The 18,412-nt window shown below is 42.2% G+C and overlaps 1 protein-coding gene across 6 annotated transcripts in view; it reads left to right on the top strand.

Moving 5' to 3' along the window:
* Positions 1 to 18,412, top strand: part of LOC148040454 (flavodoxin family protein / radical SAM domain-containing protein) — an 84,921-nt gene that overhangs the window by 31,453 nt on the left and 35,056 nt on the right. For all 6 annotated transcript variants that reach the window (XR_015694797.1, XR_015694793.1, XR_015694803.1 and 3 more), the window contains exons 3-5: positions 1,074 to 1,189; positions 13,153 to 13,328; positions 13,424 to 13,614. Coding sequence is in view for 1 of the 6 variants with exons in the window: in XM_087699505.1 (XP_087555631.1) it covers positions 1,074 to 1,189; positions 13,153 to 13,328; positions 13,424 to 13,614 (483 nt within the window). In the remaining 5 variants the exon portion in view is untranslated. The remainder of the gene's footprint in view (positions 1 to 1,073; positions 1,190 to 13,152; positions 13,329 to 13,423; positions 13,615 to 18,412) is intronic.

Here is an 18,412-nt window from a genome sequence, read left to right as displayed (position 1 = left end):
CAAACCACCATGCTGTGTTTTGGTCAAAAGGAAAGAATGCAGTGCAGACTAAAAGTAGTTGTAAGAATAAAATTACCCGTCCATAACACAATTGGTCATAATTTGCTAAAATACCAAACGTTCATAAATGGATTAAAAGTGTCAAAGCTCCATAATTATCCCCATGAACTCATCGATGGGGCTTACAACTATCTTGCATGCATTTCCCTCAGTCATTTTGGGAGGCGTACCATCTGCATCTTCCTAGACTCATTCTAAGAGAGAATGCCATTTGTATATTTCCACACATTTTTTTTGAGTGATTATTATTTGCATTTTCCACTTTCTTTAGAAATCTGTCCAATGTGAATCATTTACATTCCTTTTGGAAATGTGTTATTTCAGTGATTGCTGTCTTCTCTGCTTCAAATTAAAATACAGTGTTGTATAGTATATATGAATTGTTCTGAGCCTTGTTAAACAGCAAGTGTAGGAAAATGGTTTAGAGGTTTATATGCTAATTGTACTCAGGAGGTTCAGGCTGTCATCAACAGTGTGTTGAAGAACAATGATTGTACTGGGTTTTGCAAAGGAGCATGAAGTAGTGGACACAAGTTTGAAGGTGTTACACTACTGATGATTTAGGTTTCTAGTGTAGGAAGCTAAGAAAAATTGAAGGCTTCAAAGTTCAGTTTAAGAACCATGTTTGATGCAAGGGGCAGTGCATAAAAGCATAAGAGCTGACGTGTGGATTGGAAGTGTCTTTGAGGGTTGACATCCATGGAGATTTCCAGGTTAAATGTGCAGCCCACTTTTCGTTACTTGTTCTCATTGGCACTTGGGCCTGTGACATCATTGAAGAAGTAAGGAGTACCAAGGTTTCTTGTGTTGAGGTAGAATAGACACAAGTAGAGAGACGATTACAGTTGTAAGTTTTACATGTGTATGTCTGATTTTTTAGCTTTTAATTTGGCCTTTAGCCTTGTTCCTTCAGTCGTATAGGGTTCTTTGATTCATTTTATAGTGCTAGAAAATTATGGCTCACATAGCCATGATATAATTAGTCTTAGTAAGCTTTTTTGTTCATTTTTCAGGGCTATAAAATATTAGGTTCACATAGTGGAGTAAAGCTGTGCCGTTGGACAAAGTCACAACTAAGAGGGCGAGGAGGATGCTACAAACATTCATTTTATGGTATTGAAAGCCACAGGTATTCTGAATACTCTTGTGCATAAATAACTTTTGACCTTGTTATTAGTTCATAATCATACTGTGAAACAGTTATTTTACCAAAACAATGCTCTGATCATTAAGTTTTCAAAGAAAAAGGCTTTGAAAAGTTTGGTTGTTAAGTGGAATTGTAATTTTATTTTCGTCCATATTCAATTGCGAGCATTGTTTAGTAGATTGGCTGCAGCAAATATTGCAAAGGCACAAATCTTATTTGTGGTTGGTAAAATTGCAACTATGATTGGGGGGAAGTGAAGGCATAGTGAATGAAAAATTTAAGTTCTTATTAGACAAAGGAAAAGTGTACGCTTTTGATAGTTTGGCACTTGTTTGATAATCTCGAGGGATTTTTGGTACTCTAAGGAGTATACATGCTATGCTTTAGTTTTGAAGTATTTGAATGTAGATTTTTGCTCAGTCTTGACAGCATGGCATGTCAGGGCAACAATGATCAGAGCAACATCCTTGGTGTCCTCATGTAGAAGGATAAACTTGATGGCTCCAGCTATCCATTGTGGAGTTTTATGGTTCGCAAACTTCTTATTGCAAAGGACTTGTGGGACTATGTTACAAGTGACTTGCAGCGACTAGGAGGTTGTGCACCTTGGATACCTTAGTGTCATGCCCAAGGATAGGTTGCTAGTGCTGCTGGTGTTGCTGCTATTGCTGCCCCTTCTCCCTCTCCTACAGTGGATCGGAGAAAATGGGATACGAAGGATGCTTAGGCACTTTCTTTGATAGCATTGTTAGTAAGAAGGGCTATCATTTGCACATTTAGTCTTGCAAGACCTCAAAAATCTGCATGGGACATACTTGAGTGTATGTTTGTTGCCCGTGATGATGCTGAGATCTCCTATCTCCGTAGAGAGTTGGCAAATGTAAACATGGATGGGGGTGATAGCATGACCGATCACCTTATTCATATACATGATTTACGTGAGCAGTTGCTCAATGTTGATGAGATTATTCAAGATGCTAAATTGGTGAACATCACAGTGAACTCTCTTCTAGAGTCATATCTTGGTTTTTACACCTCTTTGATGTTGTCATTGAGGGAGGGGTAGTAGCCTTTACTTTGGTGGAGTTTATCATTTTTCACTTCGAAATTGGTATTTAAAAAATTACTTTAACGTTGTACTTGGACTACCAACTCCACAGGGTTTCAACACGGTCGGAGATCCTTTTGACTACATTGGACACATCAATGATGAGAAGTTGTAGCTAATCCTAGCTCACCTCATAGAGCCAAGAAGATCAAAGAGCTATGTGGACAAGCCTCCAAACACAAGTTGCATGAAAAAGCATATTTGGTTCTTTCTCATCAGGATGTAGTGCACAAGTTTGATGATGTTGCAAGGCCGTCAAGACCTATGCCTGCCCCCCCTCCCCCCCCTCTTGGAGAGGGAGATCAAAAGTGTGTTCCTTACTTTCAAACTAACTCTCTTGCTTTGGTGCAAGACACACAAATTTCCACTTTTATCCCTCAATCTATTTTCTTTTTCTTCACCACCTTTGTAGCATGTTGTAAAGAACAAGTTGAAGGAAGAGTACTATATGCTAATCATGGCAAACCTCTTGTTGAAGTTCCACATGTATGCTAATAGAAGAAGGGGTGATTATAAGAAAAAGTCTCATATTTGTTCTTCCCTCCTTCCTTCTTTTCATTATGCTTCTCAAAGCCACAATGCGTTTAGTGTATCATCTTCATTGCATTATTCATCTTCACCTTCATTCCAATTGCCATCACCTAATCAAAATCAATTTAATGCATTATCATTTTCAAAACTATTTTCAAACCCACCCATCTCGACCCACATCTTTTGCTACATCACCATTGCCTTTTACGCCATTCACTTTTGCATATCAGACACCACAAGGTCTTGCATAGACCACATTGGGAGGTCTCTCAAACATAGGTACAACCTTTAGAACCTCTACACCTTCACTTCCAAGTGGTGGTCATGCACATTTGGGAAAGGCTCAATCTCCATCCTATACAACTTTGGTTTATACCCAGCATGGAGTTTTTATGTGTATCCTATTTAGACATGTAAGTACAATGTTAAAATAAATTTTAAATACCAATTTTGAAGTGAAAAATGATAAACCCCACCAAAGTAAAAGGCTGCTACCCCTCCCTCAATGACAGCATCAAAGAGATGTGAAAACCAAGATATGACTCTCGAATAGAGTTCAGTGTGACTTCCAAGTGGTGCTTGTGCACATTTGGGAAAGGCTCAGCCTCCGTTCTACACACCTTTGGTTTACATGCAACATGGGGTTTTTATGGAGTTCTTGGCATGGGCTCCTTTGGGGACCAAGTTGGTATAGACCTGTTCCAAGTCATTTGACCTACTATAGTTCTTGGCTTTTGAGAAGAGCTTTCAGATTAAAGTCTAGGTTTCTTCAGAGAGTACCTAGCTTTGATACCATGTAGAGAAATACCCTAACACAGAAACTCAAATATAATTATATGACAAAGTAGAAATTGATAATAGAACATAGTTAGGGTTAGTGTAGCTTAGAGACAATGAACACAAAGAAGCTGAATCAAGGAGAAAACAACAAACACAAGTTTGGAAGATGATGTGGTAGCTTGGCAAAGTGTAGCAATAGCAAAACACAAGTTTTCTGGTGATCTGGAGTAAGGTAGCAATTGATCTAGAGTAGACATTAGTAGGGAAGGATAAAATGCAGCTAGCTATGATGTCATTAGCTGGCTGCAAATGATTTCTCCAAGACAACTTCTACATGCAAAAAATGGTTGCCGGTAGCAAAACGCAAACTCTTGAGGCTGGTTAATAGGCGATAGCAGTTGAGGGTAGTAGATTGCGATGGAAGGCTAGTAAACAAGTGCTAGGTGGTAGAAGATGATGACAGGCAGCTCCAATCGAGATATCCTCCATGAACGGAGTGTGGAGAACAAAGCTTCAACACCTACAAACTATAAAAACGAGATTGATTGAATGGGAGGGCAGCCTATCTATTTATAGAAAGTTTGGGGCCTCTCAAATTGGGGTTTGTATGTGGGATATAGAAACTCTCTTAGATCGTTACTTTTTAATAAAAGGTTTAAATTCATGAATTAATTTAAAATTTGGGGATACTTAAATAAGGCTAATGTGTTTTTAGCCTAACTATCTGTCCTGGAGCTAAACAAAATCAGCTAAGGCATCAAAGAAGGGGAATGGTGACCCTCTGTGGATTGGTCACTACCATCAATCAGTCAGTATGATTACCATTGAAGGAGAATGAGATTATCTCATTTGGATAGTGTAGAGATGGGGCTATCAAAGTTACCGAAAAGCAGCCATCAGCGAACTTGATGAAGCATGCAAAAACCACCATCCTCTAAAGAAGACTTGAGGAGCACCAAAGATGTGGAAGGAATTCGCGAGGCTAGGTAGATGGTGGGAGTAGTACATGAACTTGCGGTTGCGAACCAAAGACCAAGTATCCTCCAAGCTTAGAAAGCCTAAGAAAGAGCAAGGTTAATGAAATGAGTCTTCCTTCACGGATAGGGTGGTAATTGCTTGATTAAGCACTCGATTACAACAATCAACAAATAAATGTAAATTGAAATGCACACTTTACCTTAATAATCTTGGATAGTAGGCACCTTATTGGCCCCAAAACTGATGCCCCTTTCGGTATTTCTTTAACTTGAATTGCCAATGGATTGATTACAAGTTGAGATTCCACAATCTCCTTGGCTAATCCAAAAGCCCTTTGTTGTATCAACAATCAGCAAACAAATTGGGCAAATTGCCCCTTGATTTTCACCCAAGACGTGCTCTAATTGGACACCAACTAGCCAAATGCTACCATCAAATGTACAATGGATGGCTTGGCTTGTGAAATCCTTGACAATTTCACAAAGTTCAGGTGCTCATTTCAATGCACAATGCCTTTTAGTGTTGGCACAGGTCCTGAGGTGGCTGCTAAACCCCATTTGCAACCTAGAGTGGTCCTCAACCTCTGTTCATCCTTAGATTGGTCTTCATTAATTAATTAATACTAGTCCCTAGTGTCATCACTGATACTTATTGGTCAAACAACTATCCTAGGGTTAAAATTGACAACAATTGACCACCAAACTGAGTTGGCATAACTTATTACAACTTTTGCCTTTGACACCCATGGCATCCTTGGAGTCCTTGGCCTATTACCATGAAATACTTGCCATGTGTATCACATGTACTAAACAACCTTGAACATTTGATTAGTAATTAAATATAATGTTATCGGCAAGATTAAAGCATCTCAAAATTTCATATTTGCGTGACAGACCTTTTTCTTGAAATCCTTGCAATTATCCTAATTTCATTACTGTCCATCTAAGTGGTACATTTTCCTTGTGCAAAGCATGCAATGAAGATGCAATTTTAACAAACCCGCATGTATACTTTTTGTAGTAAGAATATAATTTCAAGAAGTTGCGGATCTCATGAACATTTCTCAAAGGTGGCCATGAACGTATTTCCTTGACTTTAGCAGAGTTCATATGAATACCATCAGTTGATACAATGTGGCCTAAAAAGTGGATTTCATGCAAAAAGAATTCACTTTTTTTTGTCATTGATAACTAGCCTATACTTATGCAGCTCATTAAACACAATGTCTAAATGCTTTCTGTACCCTACCTCATGCTTTGAATATACAATCCTGTCATCAAAGAAAATATCCACAAATGTTCTATGTGGCTTGAAGATGTGATATATCATCCAATTGAAAGTGGCCTTGCAACCTATCTATAACATCATTGATCCTAGGATTCGGAAGTTGATTCTTTATCGTGATCTTGTTCAAAGAACGATAGTCAATGCACATATGCCATGAACCATCCTTTTTCTACACCAAAGGTATTGGAGAACAAAAAGGAGATGAGCTGGGTTGAATCAACCCTTTTTCTAATAGCTCGTTCACTTGATTCATAATCTCCTCTTGCTAAGTTGCACTATCTTTGCAGGGTGGCTTGTTAGATGTGCTACTTCTAGGGATAAGATCTAACACATGATCTTCAAGCCTTTCAGGTGGTAGTTGCCTTGCAAGTGAGTGAGAGAAGCAATTAGGATACATTTTCAGGAATGATATGCAATTTCTGTAACTTTGATATATTCGTAACATTGTCACTATTATTCTTATCCTTAGTAAGGACCAAGTGCGTTGAAAGATGATTTTGAGAAGCAATTAGGATATATTTTTAGAAATGACATGCGATCCCTCTCTAACTTATATATATTCTCAACATTGTCACTATCATCTTTACCTTTAGTAAAAAGCAAGTACGTTGAAAGATTATTTTTCATTACTTTATAAATAGTAGTTGTAGATACAACATGGAGTGAATCAATCATTGTATGCATACGTTGATACCATGGCATACCAACCAACACATCACAACCCTCAAATGGAGCAATGAAGAACTCTTTGCTATCCGCATATCCGTGTATATGCAACCAAAGCTTTCCAATGAGTGGTGTGATGGGCTTTGTATGACCCTTACTTGCTATTGCAACTTCCCTTATGGGTCCCATCTCATCCTCTCTGATGCCAACATAGGCTGCCATGTCTACAGAGATGAAGATGACTCTTGCACCATTATAAAAAAAATCAGTGCATGCTGATTTCTAAATTTGCCTATGTTTTGAACAACTTAGTAGTATCATCATTGGGTTGATCACTAATAACATCGGACACGAATCCCACTAATGTTTTGGGCTTCTTTCCCTTAGGATCTTCCCGATTTTCTGATTTTTCAGCTTGTTGCTATTGGGATAGTCTCTTGCAATGTGACCCTCGTGTTCACAAATAAAGCATTTATTTGCAGCCATCAATTTCCTACTTTGTGCTAATCTTTTTGAGCCCTTTCTTTGCTATTTTGGCCTTTTTTCAGGTTGATTTTCAGATCTGCCTCTTTTCTTAGTCTTAAACAACTTTTTGTTTGGCTTCTCCCCACTCTCTAGGAAGGCCGAATCCTTCCCATGCAAAAAAGCATTTGCTGTAGTAGTAGTCTCTATGAGCTGAGACATACTAGACATAGTGGGATTTATGCATAAATTTGTAATTCTTTGGGCAACCCACAAACCTATTTTTCCACTTTGCTCATGAAGGGATACGGGGCTATAAGAAGTGATGGGCAGTAATGCACCTCAAAACTTCTAAGTTCTTATTATATTTTTTCAAATTCTTGCATTCTTTAGCATCTAGCTTATTCCAAGCTTTCATGGTCCACCTCAAAGGTACTTGTCAACCAATTCAATGCAAACATTTGCTTGAATTGTATCCAAGTTGACGGTGCTCTACCTTGTATCAAAGGGATATGTGCCAATAGAGAACAATAGTTGGAATCTCCCTTAGGGTGCATATCAAAGCCTTGAGAACAAAAGCCCCAAAATCCATGCACAAATTTTGAGGGAATTGTGCAATGTTGGCTCTCTAAGTTTCAAGAAGAGCGTAGAATGCCAATTTGATGAAAAGGTCCAGTTTGAGACACTTTGGGAAGTATGTTCAGCTTTTGAAATTGAATAGTAGCTCAGTCGGTGTTGGAAGGTGGCATGTGGCAGTTGTGTGGAGCTGTGGTGGCGTGTAGAGTAGTGTTGTAGAGGCAGTGCTCATAGCAGTGGTGGTGGTACTGTTGTTTAGGTGCAAGCAAAGGTTGCTCTCTTGTAGAGTGTTGGGAGGTAGTGGCTGGATAGGCGGAGATGAGTAGCATGTTGGCTGAGTAGGGTGGTTGGGGTGTTGTTGATTGTTAGTGGTTGGAAGCCACAACAAATGCAAGCGGTGCTAGTCGGGGTAGTCAGACTTTCAACAATGTCTTTTGGCATAGGCGCAAAAGAGAGTGCAATAATGGTGGCATCTTCTAGAGTCGAGGCATAGTTGGTGGGCGATTTGGTGAGAGTGGCGGCAATGTTGGACAATAGGACAGCAGCCTGATAGCAGGTAGCGCGTATAGCAGCAATGGCGATTGGTGGCACAGCCAATAGGGAGGTGGGGGAGGGCTTGAGGTGGCAGCCACAAGGTGGCGCAAATGGCTGCGCTTTGGCAGCAGGCTGAGCGTACAGTTGGCGACTCTTCCAGGTGAGATGACGGCTCGGTGGTGCATTGCGCATTTTAGGATAGTTGTGCAGTTGTTGTCTCTCTCATATGAGCAAATGATGCTGATGGTTGGTAGGACCTCTTGCGGAGCAGCACTAGTGGCGGTAACTATTGGGAACTTGCGTTGGGGTTGCTCTGATACCAACTATGAGAAAACAAGATTAGCAATGGAGGAGAGAGAAATGAGACGATGACAATGAGCAAGCTGAAGCAAGAGAGTAGAGCGTACTTGTCGAACTTAAAGATAGAGTGAAAGTACAATACTAGTTTAGGTCACTAATCAGCTTTCCAACTAACTAGAGTTATGCTAACATACTCTAGTTCCTAGTGTCACTACTTTAATGTCTAAAGACACTAGGTACACACACTATATTGATACCTTAATAAGTGTCCATACCACACGAAATACATTGGGCACTGCCCAAAATTACCAAATTCTAGCACACTTTTAGTTTTGCAAGTACAATCTATCATTTTCAGCTCACATTGTCTACTTAGTGTGTACTCTCACTCTCTTGTTTCTCTCTCCTTGATAGTTGGTTAGATCAAATAACCTCCCAATCACTAGTGTGTACACAACTTACTCCAACTCATATTCGATCCTTTTTGGACTCATTCCCACTTATCTAGAATAGATCTTTAAATGCTCAACTCAATTAAGCATAGTAGGTGGAGGTTCCCTAGGAACCCTTTTAGGTCTAGTAGGACCATTGTCCTTGTAATCCATCTTTCCACATATAGGTTTTGATAATATACCCTGGTAGTATGATTCCAAGGTTTCGCTTAACCCTTATTTCAAGAGCTTTACTTAACACAAGAGCTTCACTTAACACACTCCTTATTACTAAGGGCTTCTATTGTCCTTATAACTTGAACGTTTGTTGCTTAAGTGTCAATTGAAGTACTTATTGAGGTTCACATGCATTTTTTTGGAGCCATCCTTACAACCATGCAACCTTTGAATCGTACATTCATACCTTCTCATACCTTGGTGGATGGTCAATACATTAGTGTAGAGGATTAAGATGATGATTGCAATAATTGAGAAGTAAATTTATAACATAAAGGGTGAGCGATAAAACGTGATAATATTAATGATTGTAGGGGTAAGGATAAAACAAGATTAAAGATGAAGATGATTGATAAATAAATGGTGATAAAATGATGATAATGATAATGAAGAGGGTCAAGATTGAGGGGATAGGTGGTGGAAGAGATTACAAAGGTAGAAAATGATAAGATGATGGAAGTGGTGAGATGGGCGGCTATATGTAGTAGCATTAGTGGTGAGGGAAGTTGGTAGCTTGTTGGAGATGACGACCATTCAAGGTGGTGGAGTTTGTGTGTGTAGTTTTATTTTCTTTGTGCTTTAATGTTATTGAATGTTGGTGTCACCTAATGTTCTTAATTCTCTCATTTGGCAATGAGGTTTGTGCTAGACAGAATAAACATTGATGGTAAGAAAGGTTGTGGGCCATAGTATCCTAAAACGCCGTTTTGGCAACGCTGAAACGGACCGGCCGTTTCGGACTGGAACAGAAACGGCAAACCACCGTTTTGCAATCCTGCGGCTCATTTCGGTGTTGGTCATCCAGCGCGTTGGATCACGATTCTAGTCATTCTTCGCTTCTTGACTTGTGCGACACACTAGCTCTCGCCTCCTCCTCCCCTCGGACCTCCACAGTCCAGCTCCCTCCTCCTCCTGCTCCTCCTCCCCCTCCTCCCCTTGGACCTCCACAGTCCAACTCTCTCCTCCTTCTTCTTCTTTTTCTTTTGGCCCATAAAAAAGAAGTGCATCCATATCTGTATCGAGTCCAAGTGCAAAAAGGATCCCATTGCCATTTTCTAGTGGTGGTGGGCAAAAGGGTTCCTTGCATGGTGCAAGTCTCCATGCAGGACTTCAGAGACAGGCAATTGTGGAGGCAACTAGGGAACTCACATCCTTATTTATTCGGTGTGCTATCCCTTTCAATGTGGCCACTACATATTAATGGAAGAAGACAATTAGGGCAGTAAGCCGCATAGGGTGTGAGTGGGAAGGCCCATCCGCAGATGCATTATGTACACGAGAGCTTCGAAAGGAGAAAGCATCCATAGAGGCTCAATTGAAGTCATTGAAGGAGAGATGGATGAAATATGGATGCACAATATTATGCGATGGATGGTTAGATATGCGCCAAAGGAATGTTTACAATGTTTTGGTGACTTCACGTAAAGGCACCATGTTCATTAAGGCCATCGATGTCTTTGCCTCAGGTCTTACCGTCACAGGAGCTTTCATTTGGGAGTATATGTTGTCATTATGGACGTAGGAGTCCAAAATGTGATGTAGGTGGTGACAGATAATGGAAGCAATTGTGTGTCTATGGGACGTATGCTTGAGGAGGAGTTTCCTAGCATAGTATGAATTTCTAGCATCCCATTGCCTTGACTTGCTTATTGAAGATATTGGGTAAATATCTTGGGTGGATGACATTTTTAAGACGGCAACAAGCATGATAAGATTTGTGAAGAAGAGGCCATCCGTCACTAGTATGTTTCGAGCCAATAGCATACTTGAGCTGTTGAATTCCTCCACTACTAGATTTGCTTATATGTTTATTGTATTGGAGAGGTTGATATTGATCCAAATTTAATACAGACCATTGCATGCCAAGAATGACTCACATGGAGTGAGAGTGAGTCTCCAAAGGCTCTTGCTTTTAGGCACAATACTGATATGGAGGGGAGTACTTTGGGGCTTCTATATGAGTATATGGATAAAATTGGCAAGGCCTTGCTTCACAATAGCTTTTTGTCCCAGGATAAGTAAGTTTTTGTTTAACTTTTACACATGTAATTATTTGGTATTAACGACTCCTTGATGATCGATCATTATTCTAACTTCTAAGTTTTTAACTTATTTTATCTATAAGGTCGATGAGATTCGTGCATTGTAGAATGCACGATGGGATTGGTTCCATAAACCAATCCATACTGTCTCACATATCTTGCATCCCCTTCGGCGTAGTGAGGAGCAGTACACTAGCGAGGAGTTAGAGGAGGGCTTCATGGAGTACATGAGGCGCCTCACAGGGGATGATATAGATATGATGAGAAGAATAGAGGATAATTTGCTTGCATTCCGCAATCATTCTCTTCATTTCGACCGACTCACAACTAGGCTTTGAGAGACATAGCTTCAGCCTTGGTGGGAGAAATACGGCAATTGCGCTCCTACTTTGGTATGTGATTGGTAACTTTTATATTTTGAATCTTGATTATCTAATGCATTATGCAACCTAGGTAACAAGTTCTATAATCTATTGCCCACTCAAATGTTGATTTTGTGGCTTGCATATTAGTAATTGCGAAATACTTAAGCTCAATCTATTAAATTTGAATAGAAACGCATTGCCATTCGGGTCCTCTCGGAAGATTGTAGTCGAGAGATTGTTGAGAGGAACTGGAGCACATGGGATGTCTTTCACACCAAAAAGAGAAACAAGCTCACAACTGCCTAGCTAGAGCGTTTAGTGTTTTGCCATTACAATCTCTAGCTTCTTAAGAGGACCGCTTTGTCCCCTGAGTCTTCAAAGGTAAATTGGTAATGATTAGTATTATGCATAATTAACTTTTTAACCTTGAGTCCTTGACACTTGACATTGCTAATTTTCTTGGAAGTTGGATTGTAAATTGTGATATGTATAAACATTGGACATATTGAATCTCCTCTCATATGATATATGTATCTCGTTCACCTTTACAGGTGAATGTTGACAATATTGATATAGAGAAGGTGCGTGACATTCCGCAGATACCACTGGAGGAGCGGAATATCTACTCCATGCTCTATGAGGAGCTATTACAACAGTGCATGAGACTCGTGCACAGAGGAGGGTTAGAGTGAGGGCCACATGTGGTCGTGCATCATAGGCAGAGTCAGAGCTAGAGTCTGAGGATGAGACTGAGACTGCTTCATCAACTTCTCGATTAGGGTCCTCGGAGTGGGACGAGGAGATGGTGCACAGATCCTCAGAGTTCGGATGAGCCATGAGCCATGACTCATGATATACAGAAGTCGGTTTAGCAATGTAGACTCTAGAGTCCAGACTAGAGTTGTCAGTTCTTCATTGATGTTGATACTTATAGCCTCACTGGACTTTGGAATTTTGACATATTATTCACATGACATAGTTACATGTATCATTGTATCTTGACCCCACTTATTATGCATCTTGATTCTTGTTCCATTGTTCTTGATGTTAGTCTTCACTGCTCTTTAGATCATAGATTATTCATGAGTCATAAATTCTAATTCATTTTGTTGCCTTAAGTTTTGAAAATTGAGTCTTAATTGTGTTGAGCTGTCTTAAGTTTCAACCATTGAGTCCTCAGTCTTGACTCCTCAATCTTCACTTGTGAGTCGTGAAATGTGTAATGAATCATGATTTCAATCATATGACATAAAGACTAAGTTTTGTGTGAAATTTGGGTACATGTTGTTGTAGGCATTGATATATTTACATACCCACATAATACTGCATTTTTTAAAGTGTACAATCCGAAACGCCGTTTCCCCGTTTCCAAAATTTGGCCAAAACTCTGAAACTCCGGTTTTTCTTGTTTCCGTTTCCCTTGTTTCCGAAACTCCCTCGTAGTATGTTGTGGGCAATGGATGTCGTTCTTAAGTAAATACTGTTGCTTTGCATTTTGTATGGCATGTGTCATCGTGATCGGAATGACATGTAAATTGCATAATTGACCTTTTTTCAGGCACATTTGCAAGAAGTTATATCTTTTTGGATACAAGAAGTTTGTTAATGCTTGTTGATGCCATGTATTGTTTTTGTTTAACTCATGAAGGTGCATGGAGACAACACCAAGTTTGGCTTGTGCAAATAAATGTATCTTTTGTTGGAGACATCATACCAACCCTGTAGGAAAATCTTGGAAATGGAAAATGGACGATCCCAGTGAAATTGTTGAGGCTGCACTAGATCAACACATCAAGATGATAAAACAAATGAAAGGTGTACCAGGTATGTATTTATGATTCTATTAGTTTGATTTGTGATCTGGCAAGACTAGTTGAATGTAGCTATTAATCTTGCTTTTGTGTCAATGCCTTTGATAGGAGTCAAAGAAGATCGATTGACAGAAGGATTAAATCCTAAACATTGTGCTCTTTCATTAGTGGGAGAACCAATAATGTACCCGGAGATCAATAAACTAATAGGGGAGTTGCATAAGCGTAGAATCTCAACCTTCCTTGTGACAAATGCACAGTTTCCTGATCGAATTGAGAGCCTGGATCCAGTCACTCAGGTAATCTCAGTTTCTTCGAAGAGGAGAGAATTATACCATCAACAAGAAAAAGTAAACTCTAAGATTAAACTTACTTCAATGCGATCAATCTATACGATTCTTCATGTAAATGACCCATTATCCTCTATCAAGATCTAAGTATAGAGAGAGGACTTGGGTTAGGTAAAGTTCACAAACTACTCTAGCCAATGGATCCTGGCAGTGCCACTCAGTGAGTGGAGATGGTACATTGACTTGGACCCAAGCATGATCAGAGCAAATCCAAAACTACTCATCACTAGCAGAGTCAAGGCATCTTAGGATCCTTCTTGGCAGGTTTTGGAGGAGATTGGATGACAACTTCAGGCCTAGGAAGATCTCTCTCTTCCTATGGCTTGTGGCTCATAATAGTTTGACAAGCCTTACATGGCTCAGAGTTGGCAAGGCATGTGCCAGGTTCAGAGAGTTGGAGGAGACTGAGAGGCACTATCAATGGGATCATCCTAGATCTCAAGGAGTATGAAGGAGAGCCCTTAACATAGTCTTTCATGGCCAAGGTGAGACTTTGGTAGCAACTTGGGGGCAATAGCTTAGGTCTAGGATTCTTTGGGGGAATTACTCATTATTGGCTAATGCTTGAGCAGGACTCCCACTCCACACTATTTGCAGCATTGTTAAAGATGGAACTGATTGCTAGTATCATTGCTTGGTTCATTTCAATTGCAAGCTTTAGCTATGCTATTGACCTTAAGGTGTTGCTGTTATAGATACTCTTTCTAGAATTTGGACAGATATTCTTTGTGTAAAATGGGAGAGGTTGTAAGGTGATTCTGTGCAGGTTAGAAGGGAATTACTCATTATTGGCTAACGCTTGAGCAGGACTCCCATGCCACACTATTTGCAGCATTGTTAAAGATGGAACTGATTGCTAGTATCATTGCTTGGTTCATTTCAATTGCAAGCTTTAGCTATGCTATTGACCTTACGGTGTTGCTGTTATAGATACTCTTTCTAGAATTTGGACAGATATTCTTTGTGTAAAATGGGAGAGGTTGTAGGGTGATTCTGTGCAGCTTAGAAGGAAATGGGAGAGGTTGTAGGGTGATTCTGTGCAGGTTAGAAGGAAATATGCTTTTATGCAAACATGGGATTTCGTCATTTTTTACAAATTTAGCACCTCATATGGTCTGGTGTTATAGCCACCATGGAAGTTTAGACAATCTTTGCATTTATGATGCACTTAGCTGCTTGTTACAAGGCCACCTTTGTACTAAATATTTTACCTGAAAGGGGTTTTTCCCTCTAAGGTGTTGTTTATATGATCTTCATTTCTTCGGGAAAAAAATGTAAGTACTAGTTCATCAAACCACACACAAATTTTAGAGAGAGAAATGTGAAGAAATAGAACTAGAATGCTTTTCTTTTAAAAGAGAAAAGAAAATCCTCTTAGTAAGTCTCCTCGGGACAAAGTGTCCCAAGCCAAAGTAAAGTAGACAAAAAATCCCCCTTAATGGACTGAAATACTTTTGTGCACATCTAAAGCTAAGTAAGCGTTTGGCCTTGGCTGAATATCATCATCTTGGCATTTGCTCTATAACTCTTTATTGAATTATGCATGAATCAACATTACAAAAGTGGAAAGGCCTTGACCTAGCTGCAATGTTGCAGCTATCAATAGGTGCCCAACAAGTAATTTTTCTTATCCCCGACATAGCGTTCACAAGAAACGATGTCTATACTTCAGCTTATTTGTGCTTGGATAACTTGTGATTTGGAAAGGTCTGCCAAGTGTTAGGGGCTGACCTGTCATGTGGCAATCAGTCCCGTCCAGGAACATGCAAGGCTGGAGAATGGTGTGGGGAGTAGTTATGGGACTGAAGAGGACAGATGGAAATCAACTGATGCACAATCTGAAACAATTGACAGCAGGTAAACACTAATTTGTAATAGGTAGAACATTGGTTGGAGCTCCTGCCATCGTGTCACAACGCTGCCCCCCGCCTCTGTCTAATTCCCCGCCTGCGCCCGTCCCCCCCCCCCCCCCCCCTTCGCACATCTCTTCTGCCTTGAGACCCAGCCAGGCGGTCTTACCACCGTTTTGAAAACAGTATCCCCTCACCATCGACTCCGCACACATCCAGTTGCTCCCTCCCCCCTGCAGCAACTCTCCGCCCGGTAGCACAGCAGCGTGATTGGTAGGTTCCCAGGAGGGATGTGCAATGGAAACCCCTGGTCAGATGCCAGCGCATTTTGTGAGTGTCCCCCAGTTAAACACCTTGCACATTATTCTCTCTGAGGAACAACTCTTAGCCGTTCGGGCCATAGAACTGAAGCTGAAAGAAACAACGATATTTGGTCAGATCGTTGGACACTTCCCATTGAGGGCCTAGCTGCGGGACTAGCTTTACTCCACGCTGCGCATTGGCACAGTACAAATCATGGAGGTAGTCCTCATGGGCCGAGGGATCTTCATGGTTCAACTCACCTCTACGGATGCAGCTCGTGAGTTAGTGGAGAGCTCGCCCTATGTCTCCACGAAGGGGGTCATCTACATGGTTCCTTGGTATAGCGGCTTCACTGCGGAGACATTTGCGCTTCACAACAGTTTTCTCATACACCCAGTCACCCTACTTTTCCCTGGATTGGCGGTCGAGTACCGCCAATTAGTGGAGGATTTTGGGCGGCTCTTTGGCACAGTTCTTCCTGCTTCCTTCGCGGATGTAGTGACAACTATAGGAGTCCCAAAGGTACGGATAGCCGTGAAGGACACAAAGAGTATACCAAAGTTCATGGAGATTGAGGCAGGAGGTCACTCCTTTAGGCAGCAGGTCATTGTGATTGGGCAACTAGGGTAGCGCCTGCGTTGCCACGACTTTGGCATCAGGCAATAGATTATACGCGTTTTGGAGCCGAGGTGGCTCCGCCGACAGGCCCGCAGGTGGACGCTGACGGCTTCACATGGGTCCAGAGACGACAGAGAGGGAGACGGCAGGGGCGGCCGCAACCATCTCCTTAGACCCAGCTTCGGTAGTAGGGAGCAAGAGGGCGGGAGACACCTCCTCGGCAGAGCACTCTGTAGCAGGGCCCCCCTCCCCCTGCCGTAGTCCCCCACATCCACCACCTGCACCACATACTACCTCACCTGAGATCCTACAGTCCCCACATACCCCACCTCCCCCCCCCTCCACACACACACACACACACCCCTTCCATGCCCCCCCTGACCTTGGCCCACAGCCCCCCCCTTCCAGGACCATGAGTCCCCCCCTACACCTGCCACGTACCTTCGATCATCCCACCATCCCTCGACCCTCTTTCCCCCCACCACCTCCCCTGCCGAGTATCTCTCCTGATCCACATCCGGTTCAGGTGATCCCTCCCAAACCCACCCCCCCTCCTCCCACAGAAGGTGAGGAGCCACACACGCTTACATCCTCCTCGAGCCAGGAGTACTCCCCCTCCCACACAGCCACCAGCTCATCTGCCCCTGCCACCCATCACACTTTCTCGAGACAGGTATAGCTATTGCCATAGGAGTTCTTCCGTAGTAGCCCATGGTCCTACCTGAGAGTTGCAGAGCGCAAAGAGTTTCCACTACCTCTCGAGGTGGGGATTCTCGTGGTTCGTAAGTCAAGGAGGGGCAAGGTCCATCTACTAGCACCACCGTATGGACCAAACTACACTTTTTTCCTTCAGTCCTCTCACTCAAAGGATTGGACGATGACACAGATAGAGGAAGAGTTGAAGAGTCAGGTGGTGGACCACACCTCCCAGTGGATGGGAGAGGAAGGACTAGCACTGTTTGCACAGTAGTGGCCTGGTTGCATGATGGACATTAACTGGTGGGTTGGTGCCAAGGTCCCACACTTGAGCATTATCTTTCAAGCTGCTCCACAGTAGAGAGCTTTGCGGGATGTAATCGAGTGATAGCGGCCCATTTCTACTAGTGTACAAAGTCACGACTCTCAGCATGGCTGATAGATGCATTGATAGTACCACCTGGAGCATCTATCATCTCTATGGTCCGACCGAGGGCCACCATGGGGGATTAGAGTTCGCTGTCCAAACCGGCGGCAAAGCGTACTTGTATGCCCCATAGTTTTTCCTCCTTATCGGCAGTCTCCACACCGAACAGTGCCTGTTCGGTCGATCACAGGTTTCCCCATGAGCTTACACCTTGCATCTTGGAATGTGAATAGTCTCCACTACATTGGGACATGTGGTTTCAGGAACTTGATTGTTCGGCAGGAGTTGCAGCTTGCCTTTGCCAGATGGATTGACATCTTACTTCTATAGGAGCACAAGCTCACTTCCACCCAGGTCCAACGGGTTGGGAAGGTACTCTCGGGCAGCTCGTACACTCACTGGGAGCACGCCATAGGTGCCCACGGTAGGAGTGGAGGCGTATGCACCTCTATTGGCCCGAGTCTCACCGCTTGTGTACGAGATCACAGGACAATAGTGGCAGGGAGGGTTCTATGGATCAGTTTGGATATTGGGGACTCGTGCCTTGGAGTCTTCAATGTCTATACCCCGACGGAGGTTAGGGCACGTAGCAGGTTGTGGGTGGAGATCGCGGTTGGACTCCCAGAGGTAAGACTCCTGGATCGTTGGAGGAGACTTCAACAACCTGGAGGCTTTGAAAGACTAGCAGGGCAGAGGCAGAAACTACGAGGGCATGGTGGGGGAGGAGCAAGAGGCATGGGAGGTCTTTCTACTGGCTGTCGGAGCACGTGATGCTTGGAGAGACCTTGCCTTCCATAGGAGGGAGAGGTCGTTGGACTTCTCTTGGGGATACAGGCGGCTAGGTGGAGTCCTG

The sequence above is a fragment of the Lygodium microphyllum genome, chromosome 2 (genome assembly GCF_053477565.2).
Source record: "Lygodium microphyllum isolate KBCC chromosome 2, Lygodium_microphyllum_v1.1.10, whole genome shotgun sequence".
NCBI lineage: Eukaryota > Viridiplantae > Streptophyta > Polypodiopsida > Schizaeales > Lygodiaceae > Lygodium > Lygodium microphyllum.
Note: the sequence above shows the minus strand (reverse complement) of the source record. Positions and strands in the feature narration are given on the sequence as shown.